The sequence below is a fragment of the Xiphophorus hellerii genome, chromosome 7 (assembly GCF_003331165.1).
Source record: "Xiphophorus hellerii strain 12219 chromosome 7, Xiphophorus_hellerii-4.1, whole genome shotgun sequence".
NCBI lineage: Eukaryota > Metazoa > Chordata > Actinopteri > Cyprinodontiformes > Poeciliidae > Xiphophorus > Xiphophorus hellerii.
This window is the reverse complement of record NC_045678.1, coordinates 31,966,587-31,983,812: the sequence shown is the minus strand read 5'-3', so window position 1 is coordinate 31,983,812 and position 17,226 is coordinate 31,966,587. Positions and strand designations below refer to the sequence as shown.

The window sequence follows — 17,226 nt, the reverse complement described above, 5'->3', positions numbered from 1 at the left end:
TATGTTAGGAATTATGTTTTTGTTATATATTAGAACTACATGAAGATCGATGAACAATTAAAAAGAAAAGAAAACAATGATTTGGATGTTTTAGTGGGAATAATCACTACCTGAACAGAAACAACAGAAATATTCCTGATTTCATCCCAACCTTTGATTGACTTAATGAGGTTTCACTCGTCAATAGTTTTAAAGTAATAAAATATTGTTTACATTTGGTGTTCTTACCTACTAAGTCAGAAATCCCATTCTTGGTTTCCTGATTGTCTTGATGTATGTTCAGTGCAGAGAGAACTTGTGTTTGGATTGAGTTTAAACTGGAAAAGTCAGTGACCTTGAATGCAAAGCCAGGTTTAAATTCAATCATTTCCAATTCTGCAAGGTTAGCGTCTGCCACTCCAACCCCAACTGCCACAATTTCATGCTCTTTAAGGGCAAATGCTGGTCCTTTCACACTGTCTGCAGACGGTTTGCTAGTGAGGAGGATTAAAGTCTGAGGCACTCCTTCCAGCCTCCTGCTGCCCGTGGACGACGTGAAGACCCTGTGCCTTACGAACTGGAGAGCGGCACCAACATTGAGTCGCCTCCCACCTTTGTGTGCTAAGTTATCAATGGCGTTCATGTTGTCACTCTTGGTGTTGTGGGAATTTAGATGAAAGCCGACCGTGGGTCTGTCAGCAAACTGAACCACAGACACTCTGTCAAGGCCCTCGTCAACATAGAGGCGCCCCACTATGTTTTTAACAAAACTCTTTATGTCTGTGAATCCGTCTCTGGTGTTATCAGACCCATCCAGCAGGAACACAATATCTCTTTTTACAGCATCATTTTGCACTATGACACAGATAAAGTTCAGTTATTCTGGTCAAGCAGCAAAACATGAGAAAAAAAAGCAGCATTTCATACAACAGCTTCATCGCACCGAGAAGGAAAGGTTGTCTGTCTTACCTTGCCGTAGGGCAGCTGCCAGCTCGTCCTTCGGAAGGGAAACATAGGTGTTGATCCTGGGCGGTAAGGGTTCCAGTTCCCTGAATTCCTTCACATTGAAAGCAAACGAAGGGTTGTGCGCTATGGCCTCAATCTGCTTCTTGTCTGCATTTTTGACACCAACACCAAACGGTACAACTCCGTCCGTCTTCAGTTCCCCAGCGGGTTCCTTTACGCTGTCCATGGATCTGTCTGCAGCCAAAACAATCAGAAACTGAGGGACGTTTTGAGCAGCGCGGCTGCCGTTGCTGTCAGACATGACGGTGGCCTTCATGTATCTCAGAGCGGCTCCTGTGTTCAGGCTGCGTCCACCAGCCAGAGCCATCCCCTGAATAGCTCTTATCACCTCCTCTTTGGTTTGATAAGTGTTGAGGTAGAAGACCGGGGTGGGTCTCTCGCTGTGCTGAACCACAGAGACGCGTACTTTGTTGAACCCAATGTCAAGTGGTTCAATCACTTTGAGGATGAAATCCCGGATGTGGGGAAAGTCTCCTCGAACACCGTCAGTCCCATCAATCAGGAAGGCAACATCTCTTTCACTTCCAGTAATCTCAATCTCTGCTGGAAGGCAAAGAAGCCAGTTAGCCAATGCGTCTTGCATTCATTAGTATTCGACTTTTCAATGTTAAAAGAACATTTGGAGACTTACCTGGTTGATCAACTACAATGTCACCAACCACAGATATTAGACTCGGCATGATATCATCGGCCAAGGCTGGTAACTCAAAGAAGCTCTGTTTGTGATAGGCCAGGGTGGGAATAAAGGCAATCTTTTCCATTTCTTCTTGGTCAGCTTGCCCAGAACTCACTGTAAAAGTCAAAATACTTCCCACAGCCAATCTATCAGCCTCGTTTCTAGCATCATCCTGCAGGGGGCCACCAGTGATCAGGATCAGCACTTGCACTGCGCCCTGGAGTTTGCGTGACCCAGATGATGTCTGGAACATGTTGTCCAAAGCATAACTCATGGCAGCTCCAGTATTCAGCACCGAGCCTCCAGTCAGCCTGAGTTGAGAGATTTTTTCCACGACGTCTTGCTTGTTGTTGTAGGTGTTCAGGTAAAATTCGATCCTTGGCTCCTCCGCAAACTGCATGAGTCCAATCTGGACCTGCTCAGGACTTATGTTCAGCTGATTGACGATGTTGATCATGAAGTCTCTCACAAATGGCAAGTTGTTGCTCCCCACGTAGTTTGATCCATCCACAAGGAACACGATGTCTCGAAACACTCTCTGCGTCTGCACCGTGGTGATCACCACTAAAGCACAAAAACACAAATGTTATTTCAGGGCAACTTTTCTAGCTTTGGTATCAGCAACTTTTAACCCATTTATACCACTGATGAACAGTTGTGGTCCTCAGTGAGGTCATTCCTCATGGCCTTGTCTTTTCTTTAATAAATTTGATGCAATGTGAATAAAATTAGTTTAATTGAAATGCATAGAGATTTGTTATTTTAAAGTGTAACTATAAACCCCCTGTGAAAACCAAGGCAGAAATAAAAAAAAAAACTCCACCAAAGTGGGCGGAGCCAAGCCACATAGTGGGGATGAGAGATGGGGTTAGTGTTGCAGTGCTCCAGATGAGGGAAAGCACTGTTACCAACTTAGCAATTTTGTAGCTATGTTTAGCAACTATTTTCACAAATGCGACAAGCGACGAATCTTTTCTGTTACTGGAAACTTTTATGGCAACAACACATGAAAGCACCAGAGACTCTGCAGCAGCTGAGCGAGCAGCGAGTGCTGCCGCCAGCCCTTCCCTGGACCTGCAGCGCCGCGGTCGGTCCGTCGGAGCGGAGCGGACCCGTTCCACTCCGTCTCCATATTGCTAATCAATCACACATGAAGCGGAGGAACAAGGGGGCAAATCATGAATTACAATATTTTAGTCCAGAGCATGGGGCAGCGATGACATCAACCAAGCTGGACCGTTTGAATGAACTGGAATTTTTTTTTTTTAAATGGCACAATTTGCACATAAAGATGAAGGTATAACCCTGAAGGGCCAATGTAGTCAGCATATCTGCAAAGAAATGTGGATTTGGAGTTTTGTTTCTCTTTAAACACTTCAAATTAAGAGGGATTTGTTGGAACTAGGAAACAACCATGCAGATTCACCCAAGTGAATTTTGTTCAAGTGTAAATGTTTCGATGTGCCTTTTGTTTCAGTTTTATTGGCTGGGATGTTACAGTTTTACTAATTGACCAATTTTGGGAAGGTGGTTAGTAAAATGAGGAATTACCTGGATCAGTGGGAGGTTCAACCATCCGCCCAGAAAGCGTTGAGAGGGCATCGGTTATCTCCCTGGCGTTGCGAAACAGCTGTCTGAAGTCCTTTGATATGAACACCATGCTTTCGGGAAAGGCGATCTGTTTCAACTCGGCCTCAGCGGCGGCCCTGGAGCCCGCGGCCAGCGTCAGAACGCGCAGGTTCTCCAGAGCCTGAGCCGGCCCCGCCACGCTGTCGCTGGACCGCTTGCTGACAATCAGCAACAGGAGCTGAGGAACGCCGCGGCCCATGCGGCTGCCCTTCTCAGGCCTCAGCATGTTCAGCCGCACGAAGTCCAAGGCTGCTCCGATGTTGATGGTCTGTCCCTGTCTGGGTCTGATAGTCGCCAAACCGCTGAGCAGCGATTCTTTGGTCGCATGGGTTTGGAGGTCCATGACCAGCCTGGTGTCAGTGGTGAACTGGGCGATGCCCACTTGGACTGCGTTCGGACCGATTTCCTTGGTGCTGACGAAGCGCCTGATGTATTCCTTCACAGTGTTGATGACCGCCGTTCCCATTGTGCTGTCGATCAGGAAAATGATGTCTCGTTCTCCAACCGTTACGACTGAAAACAGAAAAAAAGAATAAATGTTGATCTGCAGATGTGATGCAGAACTTTTATAATTTAACTTTTTTATTAACACCTCCAAACGTGTGCAATTTACAGATTTAATTGTATTTTAATATCTTCAGCGTTCTTAAAATCAGGTTTAAATGCTGAAGCCATTCAAATTATATCTGCCATTAAAACTACAACCTTTAAAAATTAATGTAATTTTGACATAATATAAATGTTTCATAATGCTCTTATTGTTGTTTATATATTTTTCTCTATTTTAATTTGCTTTTGTATGTTTATTGTTTAAAATGGGAGGAAACAGAAATACAGTCTTCAGCCACTTCAAATTAAGAGCATGAATATAAACATCAAGCTACTTGAATTCTTAATACAATCCAACCTTTAATACAGATTTTGAACTTTATTCAGCTGAAAGTTTATAAAGCAGCCCAGCAAATTAGTGCTTTTGAATTTATCTGTAAAATGATCTGAAGTGTGTTAAACGTTTACATCAGGGGAGCCAAAGGGTCCCTGAGGGCCGGATCCTGCATGTTTTAGTCCCGTCCTGGTTTTAGTAACAACCTCTCAGCAGGTCCACGTTCTCCTTCGGCCTCTAATGATCCATCATTGGATCCAGGTGTGTTAAACCAGGGAGAGACTAGAACATGCAGGATTCGGCCCTCAGGGACCCACTTTGGGCCCCTCTGGTTTACAGTGTTAGCAAAAGCGCTAAATGAGGAATTAGCGTTTTAGCAGCAGCGTGTGCAGCTGCCTCTTTCTTGGTATTTATTTATCCCCGTAGATCATGAACTGATGGCACATTGTGTCTGAATGTTTTCATCTGTGAGCCGAACAAACCGAGGCCCTGTGGTGATTCATCCTCCTCTTCCTCACTGGTGAAGGTTGAACTGGTTTAGATTCATGTGTTCATACTGAAGCTCATCAGTTGAATGCAGACCTTTCTAAATGCGTTGCTGCAAAGTTTACATCCCTGCTGTATTTGCAGTTTCATTCATTTTAAATAAAATTTCTGTTTTTCAGATATTGTAAATAATCTGACTTCTGAGTCTGCAAATTTTCTACACCTAAATTAAGAAAAGTTATCCTTCTGAGTTGTACCTTTAATCTGATATATTTCTGATAACTGTACAGTATTTTTGTGTTTTAATCTTCAGTATACATCAATATTATTATTCGTCTTGTTTATATATATTTTAACAACCTACATATACCTTGATGAATTTTGCCAGTGTTTGACTGATAAAGGATATTTTTATTCTACCTGCTCACATGAGCAACAGACGCCATTAAACTTCTCAGCTGTCCTGTCTGCAGTCAGAAAACAGGAAGTGACATCATGCTGTCACCAGGTTCTCTGTTCATAGCTGGTCGTTATGTGAACTTAATGTGGAAATAAAAGTAGTGATATTACCTTGAAATATTAAGGTAATATTAATACATTAATATTAATGTAGCAGATTATTAAATATTAATAATCTGCAGTTATGAACGGATGTTAAAAAGCTTCAGCAGCAGAATTACTGAAATCCTGACATTATTCATCTTAACCTACCTGAACCTGTCAAACAGTTCATGAAACCCTCCAGCTTTATAAACCCACCAACCCACCAACACCAGAAGAAGTTACATACCTTCAGTGAATTCATTGTGAAATATAATGGAGCGCGTCGCCAAGCCGTTAATGTAGCCATAGAGATTATCATCGGCGGCGGTCAGATCTCTGAAACTGTCAGCTTTCAGCACAAAGCTTTTATCTGTGGCCACCTCTTCCAGCTCTGCAGCAGCATCGGCACCGACCGCCACCCCTAAAGTGACCACACCGGCCCTGATGAGGGCCCGGTGGCCGGCGCCGGTGTCGTCACTGGACGCTCCGGCACTGATGACCACCAAAACCTGGGGCGCGCCCTCCTCTGCCCGGCCTCCGGCCGACTCGCCCAGCAGGCTGTCAGCCACCTCCTCCAGGGCCGCCCCCAGGTTGGACTCATCCTCGCCCGAGAAGCTCAGACCCTTCACCGCCTCCAGGACCGACGACTTCTCATAATAGCTATTCAGATAGAACTTTATTTGTGGGTCGGCGTTGTACTGGACCAAGGCCACCCTAATGCCGTCCCTGCTCACAGACAGGCGCTCAACGATTCTCGTAACCAAATCACGCACATAGGGGAAGTTAGCTGCTCCAACGTTCAGTGATCCATCAATTAAGAATATTAGGTCAGTTGAATCTGGTGCTTTAAGGAGAGAAAGAGAAAAAACAGAACAAATGGAAATAGTGAAAGCAAATAATCTAGTGAGACAAAGACATCAACCGAGTTAGAAAATCACTGCATGTGTGACGAAACACTCAGAGTGAATGAATCAACAACAAAACATCATACTGCATGTAGGCTGAACCAAGGAGGATTCCTAAGGTGTTAGATCTGAAGGCCTCCTGCTAATTTCTGTTTGTTTAGCCGTTTCCATGGCGATGAACATCCCTGTCCACAGATTGATGTGTAAAACTACAACATAGAAAGTATTTTAGAGGTTTCCTAACACAACACTCTGAGGTGCACCTTCTGTGGAAACTCACAGCTGAACTGTTCCCAAACACGTTGCATCTTAGCCAGATTATTGTTCATTACAAATGTTATTATTATAAGTTCTGCTGTTGGTGACTTTATTAAACACCAGATATTTGTATCCATTTTGGCTTTCAGATGGCAGCTGCTAAAATATTCTGAGTCCTGGGGTAACCTGTACTGGGTAACCTGTACTGGGTAACTTTTGACTGGGGTAACCTGTACTGGGTAACCTGTGACTGGGGTAACCTTTACTGGGTAACCTGTGACTGGGGTAACCTGTACTGGGTAACTTTTGACTGGGGTAACCTATACTGGGTAACTTTTGACTGGGGTAACTTTTGACTGGGGTAACCTGTACTGGGTAACCTGTACTGGGTAACTTTTGACTGGGGTAACCTTTACTGGGTAACCTGTGACTGGGGTAACCTGTACTGGGTAACTTTTGACTGGGGTAACCTGTACTGGGTAACCTGTACTGGGTAACTTTTGACTGGGGTAACTTTTGACTGGGGTAACCTGTACTGGGTAACCTGTACTGGGTAACTTTTGACTGGGGTAACCTGTGACTGGGGTAACCTGTACTGGGTAACTTTTGACTGGGGTAACCTGTACTGGGTAACCTGTACTGGGTAACTTTTGACTGGGGTAACCTGTGACTGGGGTAACCTGTACTGGGTAACATGTACTGGGTAACTTTTGACTGGGGTAACCTGTGACTGGGGTAACCTGTACTGGGTAACTTTTGACTGGGGTAACCTGTGACTGGGGTAACCTGTGACTGGGGTAACCTGTACTGGGTAACCTGTGACTGGGGTAACCTGTACTGGGTAACCTGTGACTGGGTAACCTGTACTGGGTAACTTTTGACTGGGGTAAGCTGTACTGGGTAACTTTTGACTGGGGTAACCTGTGACTGGGGTAACCTGTACTGGGTAACTTTTGACTGGGGTAACCTGTGACTGGGGTAACCTGTACTGGGTAACCTGTACTGGGTAACCTGTGACTGGGTAACCTGTACTGGGTAACCTGTACTGGGTAACCTGTGACTGGGTAACCTGTGACTGGGGTAACCTGTACTGGGTAACCTGTGACTGGGGTAACCTGTACTGGGTAACTTTTGACTGGGGTAACCTGTGACTGGGTAACCTGTGACTGGGTAACCTGTACTGGGTAACTTTTGACTGGGGTAACCTGTACTGGGGTACCTGTGACTGGGTAACTTTTGACTAGGGTAACCTGTGACTGGGGTAACCCGTGACGGGGTAACCACCTGTCCCGTTGTGAGCTCCGTTGCGTTCAGCCTCTCATGCAGACTCTTGTTACAGACCTGAGGTGAGCTGACCAGTCATGAACCGGCGGTCGCCCTGCTTCCTGCTGCAGCACCTTACAGCTGATTCAGTCTTATTGCATTCAGACCTTATTGGTTCAGGTGATGCTTTGTTCAGAATCATTTTTCCTGTCAATAACTGTACATTTTAACTCCCCCCCTCTACTGGCCAGGTCCAGTACTGCAGCAGGTCGGGTCGGTTCCTGCCAGGTTCATAGCTGTTTCATTTCCTGAACATGTTTCACAGAGACATCGTGGCTGATAAAGACAGACAAACATGTGCAGGACACATAAGCAGTGGAGCGTGGTTAGCTTTGGTTAGGAGCTCCATGATTTCAGGTTGGGACGTTTTCAAAGTAAAAGCATCCAGGAAATCAGGCTTCCATCCGCAGGTTGGTCAGATTAAGTTGTGTTAATCTGAGGAGTTTAAAAAATCTTTTTGCTGTTTATGATCTCCAAACTGGAACTTTATCAAAAAGCAGTAGACTTGTTTGTGGCGCACCTCTGCTCCTTTCTCTTCTAATTTCAGGAACGTTTTTATGTTTCATCTGATTATTTTTTCTAGAGGCCAGTAAAACCCAGCAGATTTTTCTTCAAACTCACTTTGTTACTAAAAATCCTGACTAGCCTAAAATTTCTTGAAGCTCAATGACGACGAATCAGATTTAATTCAGATTGACTCGGGTTTTTCCTTCAATCATTTTTCAAACAAAATTACCAACAATTAGCTAACTTTCTTAATATTTGGCTACAAACTAAACATTTAGTTTGTAGCCAAATAGGTAGTTAGTTTGCTAATTAAATGTTTATAAATTCAGTTATAAACATTTCTAAATGAATGAATATCTTGGTGAAACCCAACTTCTTCCTGTTATGAAAACGTTGCTGTTAATGTTTGACTGTAATTTTGCAAACGGTTTCTGATAATAGTTCAGTATAAGTTACAAAGCACTGCCTGGTTCTGTTGGTTAAAGCGGTCCGTCTCATTTTCTGTCAGTTCCAGTACCGGAACCGGACTTCGTTTAGAGACCTTATGGGTTCTGGTTGAAGGACGTTGAAGTCACTTCAGCTCCGTTCCTCTGAGACGTTTTGGGAATTATTCTGTAAGTTTTGGAAAATGACCCAGTAATTTCCGTGTCATGTAAACTCTGTAAAAGTAACTGTTAGTTGCAGAAAATAACCTGTTAGCACCAGGAAAGTATGAGTTGCACTCAGCATCAGGTTAATGTTGCAGGTGGAAAAGTTATGGTGCTAAAATGGAATTAAAAACTGGGTGGTGTTAATAGGAGGTTCCTGATCTCAGCAGCAGCTTCTTCCTGCACATGTGTGCAGGTTAGTGTGGTAGTTGAGGTGGGACCGTTGGTTACCTGTCCCTCATCCAGCCACTGGGGCCTCACTGGCCAGCGGAGGGCCCCCCACCCGGCTCACTGCACCACACACTCTCTACCAAATCTTGAATTATATCCCGCAACTTGAGGAAGGAGTCTACATTGAACATGTGAGTTTCCTGTGGCTGGCTGGCCAGCTCCCAGAGCTCCCAGAGCTCCCAGTCCACCGCGTCCTAAACGCCGACCGCAAACATCTCCACGCCCGCCATGCGCAGCGCCTGGGCCGGCTCGGCCACGTCGTCCTGCGAGCGCCCGTCGGTCAGCACCAGCACCACCTGGGCCGCCCCGTCGGCCGCGCGGCTCCCCGCCGCAGACGTCAGGTGTGTTTGGATCAGGAAGTCCAGGCCCAGGCCGGTCCGGCTGCCGCCGCCGAGGGTTGGGTAGGTGTTGAGGTGGAACTCGGTTCGGGGTTTGCTACTGTACTGCGTGAGGGCGAACTTAAACCTCCAGCCTGCAGCGATTTTATCAGGCTGTACAGAAACGTTCTGATCAGGTCAAAGTTCTCCGGCCCCAGGCTCCACGACGAGTCCACTAGAAAGTACACGTCAGCTGCCGAGTCTTCACAGGACAGAAGACCGACCGAGAAAAGGCACTGGGTGTGTTTATTATGTGACAAGGCTTCACATTAAATTGATCTGTTCACTCTGCTCTTTTTGAGAGGGACAGAATTACCCAATCATCTGATCAATCAGCTAATATGGATCAATTTGGTAAACTTTACAACCAGCTTTACAAAAAAGTCCATTAAAATTTAAATGAAAACAAGATGATTTAGCCAGGAATGTTTCTGAATGTTTCCAGGTTTGACTTTGTGGATCTAGTGAGTTTTTATCGACTTCAGTTTGAGTCGGTTCATTTATTTCACATTCATGAAATAAATGTGAAATGCAGTTTTATGAAACTGCATTTTATGCAGTTTCATAAAATGCAGCACCTGCAAGTTTTTATTTAAAGTTCTCATCATCAACGTTTTGTAAGCATGGCTGAGGGGAGGAAACAGGTTTGTTTGGAGAAAAGGTGAGATGGTTCAGCTTACCGTCCTGAGCATGGAGTTCAGTGGGGAGCCCTGCGAACAGCGCCCCCAGGAGGACACACAGGGGCAACAAGCGCTGCCACCCCATCTTCAGGTGAAACTAGCACGCACCTGAGAAACAGAAAAACAGAAAAACTGAGCCGAGCGAAACATCAAAATATTCACTTTAATTTTCTGCTTTCAGTTTGGCCCTTGAGACGTTTCTGGTCTTTAATTATTTCTGTTTAGATTTAAACCCACAACCCTGAAGCAAATCATCTTCAATAGTCCAAACAAAAGAGAAAAAATCTATTTTTTTGTTCCAGAAACTTTTCAAGCTCCATAAATTAAACTAAGTTGTCCTTTTGTTCCTGAAGGCAACACGCTTCTGCCAGGAAGTAGCAAGTTATAGCAGAGCTAGCGCTAAAACTACACTGCAGGTTCTGGAAAATAAGTTATAAAAGGATTATAAGTGACCAGAAGTAACTTTGCACTTTTAGTCTCAGAGAAAGTGATCTGTAAGTTTCAGGAAGTTAGATGTTTAACAAAACCTCCTGCATGTTTCAGAAAGACTCAGAGCTTTGGAAAGCAGCAAGTCGCCACATAACACAGCATCCTGCAGTTTTATGAATGTCATTTTAATATTTCTTACAACATCCTGTAAGTTCTGGACAGTAGTCTCTCCACTTAAAACGGTACCTGAAAGTATTTTGTTAGTTTGGCAAGTTACAGAAGGCTCTAGAAAGTAACCTGCAGCTTCCTGAAAGTGTCTGAGAGTAATGGGAAGAAGTCGATTCCTCCATTGGCTAATGTAGCCACATACAGTAAGTTTAGGAAAGTAACAGGTTGCAGGTTACAGGTGCGGCCTGAAGGTTCAGAGAAGGTAACCTGGAACCTGAAAGCTCCAGAAAGTAACATTTTCTGTGTCACATGATAAGAAAACCTGATTGTAAAATGTAATGTCTGCTATGATTCAAGAGCTTCTGGACAGGAAGAGCCTCGTCTCTCCCGTTTCCCGTCACCGGGATTTTCCCGCCGCTCTTCCTGGCCGCCATGTTTCTCTCTGCTTCCAGCCTTTTAAACAACGCAAAAAATAAAATAACCTGAATTCAGTCTGCTGGTCTGTAGCCAATCAAGCAGGCGGCAGAGCGGATCGCTACTGATGGCGCCGATAAACAGGAAGTGGAGGCTGGTTAGCATGAGGCTCGGCTCACAACAACAGAGAGGTTTCTATGGGACAGGCTGGAATCGTTCTGTCTGCTGCTGATGCTACAGGATGTTTGGAGACGTACAGAGAACAGGAAGCAGCTGCTCAGTCATGTGACGTAAACATTCGCTACATCAGATTTTATTCTGCAAAGTTTCAATGAAATGTTTTTCAGAAAAGCTAAAAACAACCTGAAGGAAACATAAAACCCTTGTTGTGTAATTTAGTCAGTTATCTAAAATTTCTCCATTTCCATGTAGCTTTTCTAAAGCGAAATCTAAAACGTGCTTAAAGAAACGATGGAAACGCGGCGTTGCATCGTCAGACCAACCGATTGGGTCAGAAACTCTAAGCTCCCTGTTGGTCCTCAGAAAGTATCTGGAGGATATTCCTAGAGAACCTGTCAGTCTGGGGAACGCGGCTGCATGTTTGGAGAGATTTAGATGACAATCTTTGACTTTGGTGTTTTATCTGCTTATAATCAGGCGTTTATGCATTGAGCCGGAGTCTGTGGGTGTGAGGCGGAGCGGGTTCGGTAGTCAGAGGGCGATGATTGGAAGCAGCTGTTTGAGCTGCCAGATGGAGAAGTTTAGTAATTCGCTCTCCTGGGGAAACGCTGCACTTTCCTCTCACATTATTCTGTGTTTTTTAGGAGGACAGCAGGCCGCTGCTGCTTGCAGGAGACTCACTTTTTCCTACAGCAGGATGTGAAGTCATGTCCCAGGAAATAAAAGAGGCTCTTTCTACTTCTTTTTCAGACAAAATTAAACCTTCACACCGAGAGCCAAGGCCTGGCATTTCTAACACTTTTTAAAACAAATTTATTCCTTTTACTTCCTAAATGAAACCAAAGTTCTGCTTGTAATCAGCAGACATGTGATTTTAGCCATTAGGAGGAGTTTTTATGAGGCAGTAAAACCAAAGTGTTGGCTACGGTTTGGGAGTAAAGATGCTTCACAGTAACAGCACACAGTAAAAGTGATGCTGCGGGACGATGAGTCGGCATCGGTCTGCTGAGAAACGGAGATTTGGATCTTTATTGGTTTCTCAGCAGAGAAGTTTCCATTTGCTGCTCAGAAAGAAGCGCTGACCTCTAGTGGAGACTCAGGGAAGCAGCAGCTTTCTGTTTCTTTCCTCATCCTGAATGAGGAGCCAGTTTTTATCCTACATACTGTGCAAAAGTTTTAAACCTGCTTTGTTCTTCTGGTTTTACTTTGAGCTTTCAGCAGTTTGGCTGCTTTTCGTCTCATTTTCCTCCAATGTTTGAGAAAAGTAGATCTGCTCTGGAGGATTCCTCTGAACGTCTTTAATTTACAGAAACAGGAGCTAGCCATCAGCCTGGCGGTCTGTCCATCAGCCTGGCGGGCGGAGCCTGCTCTCTCTGGGATGTTTGGCTACAACATGGTTCCATCCTGGAGCTCGGAGCCTTTTAAGCACAAAGGATTCATGATTCAAACCAGAAAGAACTGTTCACTGAAAATAGAAAAAGATTGAATAAAATAAAAGAACCAGCATCTTGAAAGAAGCTGCAAGGTACCAAATTTTTAACAAATAGAATCTTTAGAATTTGAAGATTAATAATCTGTAAACGCTGAAATGAGATTCAAAGTTATGAGCAGAATTTCAGCTGCAGTGAAATTAAAATATTTCTGATTGGAGTTTAAAACCAAACCTGCAGATTAAATGAACTAATTTAGAACTAAAAGAAAACCAAATATGGCTTCAATTTGTCCCTGAAGACTGGTTCTGACCCGGCTGCAGCCGGTCCAAACGCAGGAACCACATCGTCTCAAGGAATCTAGGCTGCTTGTTTCCTCAGAACTGCGGTTCTGATCCGGGTTTGGGTCAGAGTGTCAGCAAAACATCCACACACTGCAGGAATTCATTCATTCACACCAGAACCACCAGAACCAGAACCAACAGAACCATCAGATCCAACAGAACCAACAGAAGCACCAGAACCAGAACCATCAGATTTTGGTCATTGGTCCAGACCTGCATCGGGTCGGAACCATCCTGAATCAACATCATCATGGGAAACCACGGCTAACGTTAGCATCACAGTACTTAGCGGAGGCTAATTCTAAAGCGATAACTTCAGTTCAGATTATTTCTGCCCTTGAAAGACTAAAAACTACAAAGACTGATTATTAATTTTATATCTTTACTGTCAGTTTTGTTTCTTCTTTTTTATAAAGCTAATGGGTCGAACAGAACCGCTGCATTAACAGTCCTCTCCCCTTCAAAGTAAGAAGTTCAATGTTTATGTTTTAGATCATCTAAAATCTAAACTTCAACACAAACTTTAGAATTTATTGAGGAAATAAAGTTTAGGGTAAGCTAAACGCGCTAAATGTTTTCAAGGTTAGCAAACACGCTAAGGCGCTAAGCTAAAACTTAGCTCGTCTTTCAGCGGGTTAGCAGGAATTCTGGAGGTTGTTTCAGTTGTTGGTTCTAATCTGGTCAGATTAAAACTTTCAACTTCAAACATTTTTATTCATGAACAGCAGAAACCTCCAGGTTTACAACGACATCAGTTTCTGTCCTGCAGGGGAAGAGCTGGATGTCTGCTGTGTGTCTGAGTAAACACACACACACACACGCAAACACACACACACACCAACACACACACACACACCAACACACACACACCAACACACACACACACCGACACACACACACACCAACACACACACACACCAACACACACACACACCAACACACACCCACGCAAACACACCCACACACGCAAACACACACACACACCAACACACGCACACACACCCACACACACACACCAACACCCACACACACCAACACACACACACACCAACACACACACACACCAACACACCCCCACCAACACACACACACACCAACACGCACCCACACCAACACACACACACACACCCCTCCATCAGCCCCACTAGCAGCAGGCTTTCTCAGGCTGGACGGCTCCTGCAGCCGCTGCAAACACAGAGACTCGACAGAACTGGATCAAACGGCTGGTTCTGGTTCTGGTTCTGATTCTGCTCTGCTTCCAGAACCAGAACCAAATGAACCCAAATCTGGAACAAACTTCCAGAAAACAGAAAAACAGCTGAAACACAGAGCAGCTGGGCGGAGTTTATCTGGTTATTGATAATAAATAAAAATTGATTTTGATGTTTATTTGACGAGATGTGAAATTTTTATTATTTCATAACTGATGCAACGTTTTCATGGCATAAAGATTTTGAGCTACTGAACAGAACCTGAACAGAACCTGAACAGAACCTGAACTCTGGATTTTCCCTGCCAGCAGCCGAACCGTCTTTATTCCTTTAAACGGATCCAGATCTGCTTCTCTCTGGTCCAGGACCAGTTTCAGCTTCTTCTCCAGTAAACGCCTGACCTTTGACCTGTGAGTCACTCTTGAATAAAAACTCTGTGATTGGATGATTAAATCTGTGAGGAACAGAAACGCTGATAATCCAGGAGAAAGAAACTTTGTGTTCCAGTTTTCAGGAATTTGAAAGTCACAGAAAAGCTGCTGAACCGAGTCAGAGAGAAACGGAGCAGCTCTGCTCTCTGATCCCATGAACCACAAACCCAGCGGCTGCCGGGCCACATGTGCTGCAGATGCTGCAGGATGAAGGAGGAGGATGAGGAGGAGGAGGCTGACATCTGGAGCCTGTTAGTCTGTCTGACACCTGACAGATGTTCTGCAGCCAATCAGAGCCGGGATCATAAATTATCAGCAGAGACACAAAACTATTTTTACTGCCCTGTTTTTAAACTGCAGCTGCATCAAAACATGGAAACCGTGGAAACCGCCGTCGCCATGAACACAAAACCTGAAAAGCTGAAAACGGTTAATCATGACGCTGCAGCTGATTGACCTCTGAAAACAGAAACAGTTCAACTTTCAGCTTCTGTGACCATCAGCTGCTTTCAATCAGACCAACCGGGGGTCCATGACTCAAACCTGGCCCAGTAAAACCAGTAAAACCATCCCAGTGGTTTGGGAGCGTCTTCCTGCGCTGACTCAGGGTGTGGCTGCTGCTGCAGCTGCTGCTGCTGCTGCTGTGGAAACTTGTTCCTGATCATCCTCAGAGTTTTTCCTGCTGCTCATTACGGATCAGCGCCACAGCAGAACCATCTGCTGGTTTTACCGTCCGCAGCAGAACTTCCTCCTCTTCACCTCTTGGCCTGACGCTCAACCCAAAGTACAGCTTTCAGCGCTAAACGTCGCTGCCGCGTCTTTTATGGGCTATAAACCAGAAACGTCTCAGAGCTGTAATTATCACAACCATCCTGAGTTCACACGGAGCCGAAGCTCTGCAGCAGGACTCACCCTGAGCCGAAGCACAGCCGCTCCACCGGACCGGACCGGGCCGCTTCGTGAAGAACAGAGACCAGAGCTATGAGAAACGGCAGCAGGCTGGACCTGTGGTCATTATCCTCCTGGTGAAATCCTGCGGCTCCCTGCTGGGACGGAGCTGAGCGCCGATGAAGATGCAGACAGACGGAGGCAGCAGCGTCCCGCTCTGCAGCCAGAGGAGGAGTGGGGCAGAGTCCGCGGCTGGGACGGGACAAACTTCAACGGCCTGGAGGTTTGCCATCCTGATCCTCTCCTCCCACTTTCTCTGCAGAAACAGGAAAAATGTGAAGAGGAGGGAGAGCGGGGTAAATGAAACCAGACACATCTCCCTGTTTGGTGAAGATCTGAGCAGAGCAGGCTGAGGTCAGGGAGCCACATTTTACTCTTCATTCATATCAACCTCCAGGATTCTCATTTTAACACGATGCCCAGTTATTAAAGCAGGAAGTTTGGTAAAGCAGAACCAGAACCTGAAGAGCCGTTCATGATGGAGATGGAACAATCAGATAAAAGCTGCTGCAGCCTGAAAACGTTACACAAATCATTTTTTCACCCGACTTTATAGAGTTTGTTTTATTTGAATCAGGATTTGATCAGTTTTGATTTGAAAAAGTCATAAAGAGATTAAAACATCCCAGGTAACCGTAGTGGGCAACGCTAACTAAACAGCTAGCTCTGCTAATGCTAACGCTGCAGTCATAAACTCTAGTCCCGCTAATGCTAACGCACTGCTAACTTCAGTTCAATCAAAACTTCAACACAGACATTCAACTGAAAGTTTAAAGACCAGCAAAGTAAATTATGCTCAAGAATTTTTTTGGAAAATTTAATTTAGGAGAACAAAGTGTGCTAAATGTTAGCAAAAGTGCTAATGCGATAAGCTAAGAATGAGCTAACAGAGGATTAGCAGAAGTTTTCTCTCCTCTGAAGGTTGAATCTCCTGTCAGCCCAGGTTGATGCTCAGGTCTTGGTAGATTTTGTTTCGGGGTATCAGAGTAAAGGGGCTGAATACAAATGCAGCTTTTAGATTAGTTAATGTAAAAGATAATTTGGGAATCATGAAACATTTCCTTCCCCGCCTTGCAGAGAAAAGGTTGTGGGTTCGAATCCAAAGCAGAGATAAGTTAGTTTTCTTTCCTCTTCTTTGTTCTGCAGGACTTTGTGTCAGTTTGTCATAAAATATTAATAAAAGTGTCAAAATATCAAATGTTTAAAGAGTAAAGCTACTTTGGCAAAGCGTTGTGTGCAGCAGGCAGATCTGAAGCCAATTTCTGACCAAAAGGATTAATAACTGTTTACAGATGATTGCAGACTCAGAGGTCAGAGGTCAGAGGTTTGAGCAGCTTTTGGAAAACATGGAGATTTCCCAGGAAACGTGATTTTATGTTCCAGTTTTCTGAAAAGAAGAAGTGAAATACGTTTTTATAAATCTCAAAAACAAACATTAAAATCACAAGATAAAAACAAACCAGCCAGTCTGTACGAATGAACCGTCTCTTTAAAGATTCAACAGAATCAAGATGGAGGCAA

The 17,226-nt window shown here is 44.6% G+C and overlaps 1 protein-coding gene across 8 annotated transcripts in view; it reads right to left on the bottom strand.

Annotated features, from left to right (window-relative positions):
- Positions 1 to 15,849, bottom strand: part of col6a3 (collagen, type VI, alpha 3) — a 58,676-nt gene extending 42,827 nt beyond the window's left edge. For 5 of the 8 annotated variants that reach the window (XM_032567205.1, XM_032567206.1, XM_032567208.1 and 2 more), the window contains exons 1-7: positions 15,670 to 15,849; positions 10,151 to 10,258; positions 5,470 to 6,066; positions 3,233 to 3,823; positions 1,637 to 2,245; positions 949 to 1,548; positions 229 to 834 (exon numbers count right to left, since the gene is read on the bottom strand). In XM_032567205.1, the coding sequence (XP_032423096.1) occupies positions 229 to 834; positions 949 to 1,548; positions 1,637 to 2,245; positions 3,233 to 3,823; positions 5,470 to 6,066; positions 10,151 to 10,235 (3,088 nt within the window). In that variant the 5' untranslated portion in view covers positions 10,236 to 10,258; positions 15,670 to 15,849. The remainder of the gene's footprint in view (positions 1 to 228; positions 835 to 948; positions 1,549 to 1,636; positions 2,246 to 3,232; positions 3,824 to 5,469; positions 6,067 to 10,150; positions 10,259 to 15,669) is intronic. The other 3 variants (XM_032567207.1, XM_032567213.1, XM_032567211.1) reach the window with 3 other exon arrangements.
- Between the last annotated feature and the right edge of the window lie 1,377 nt (positions 15,850 to 17,226).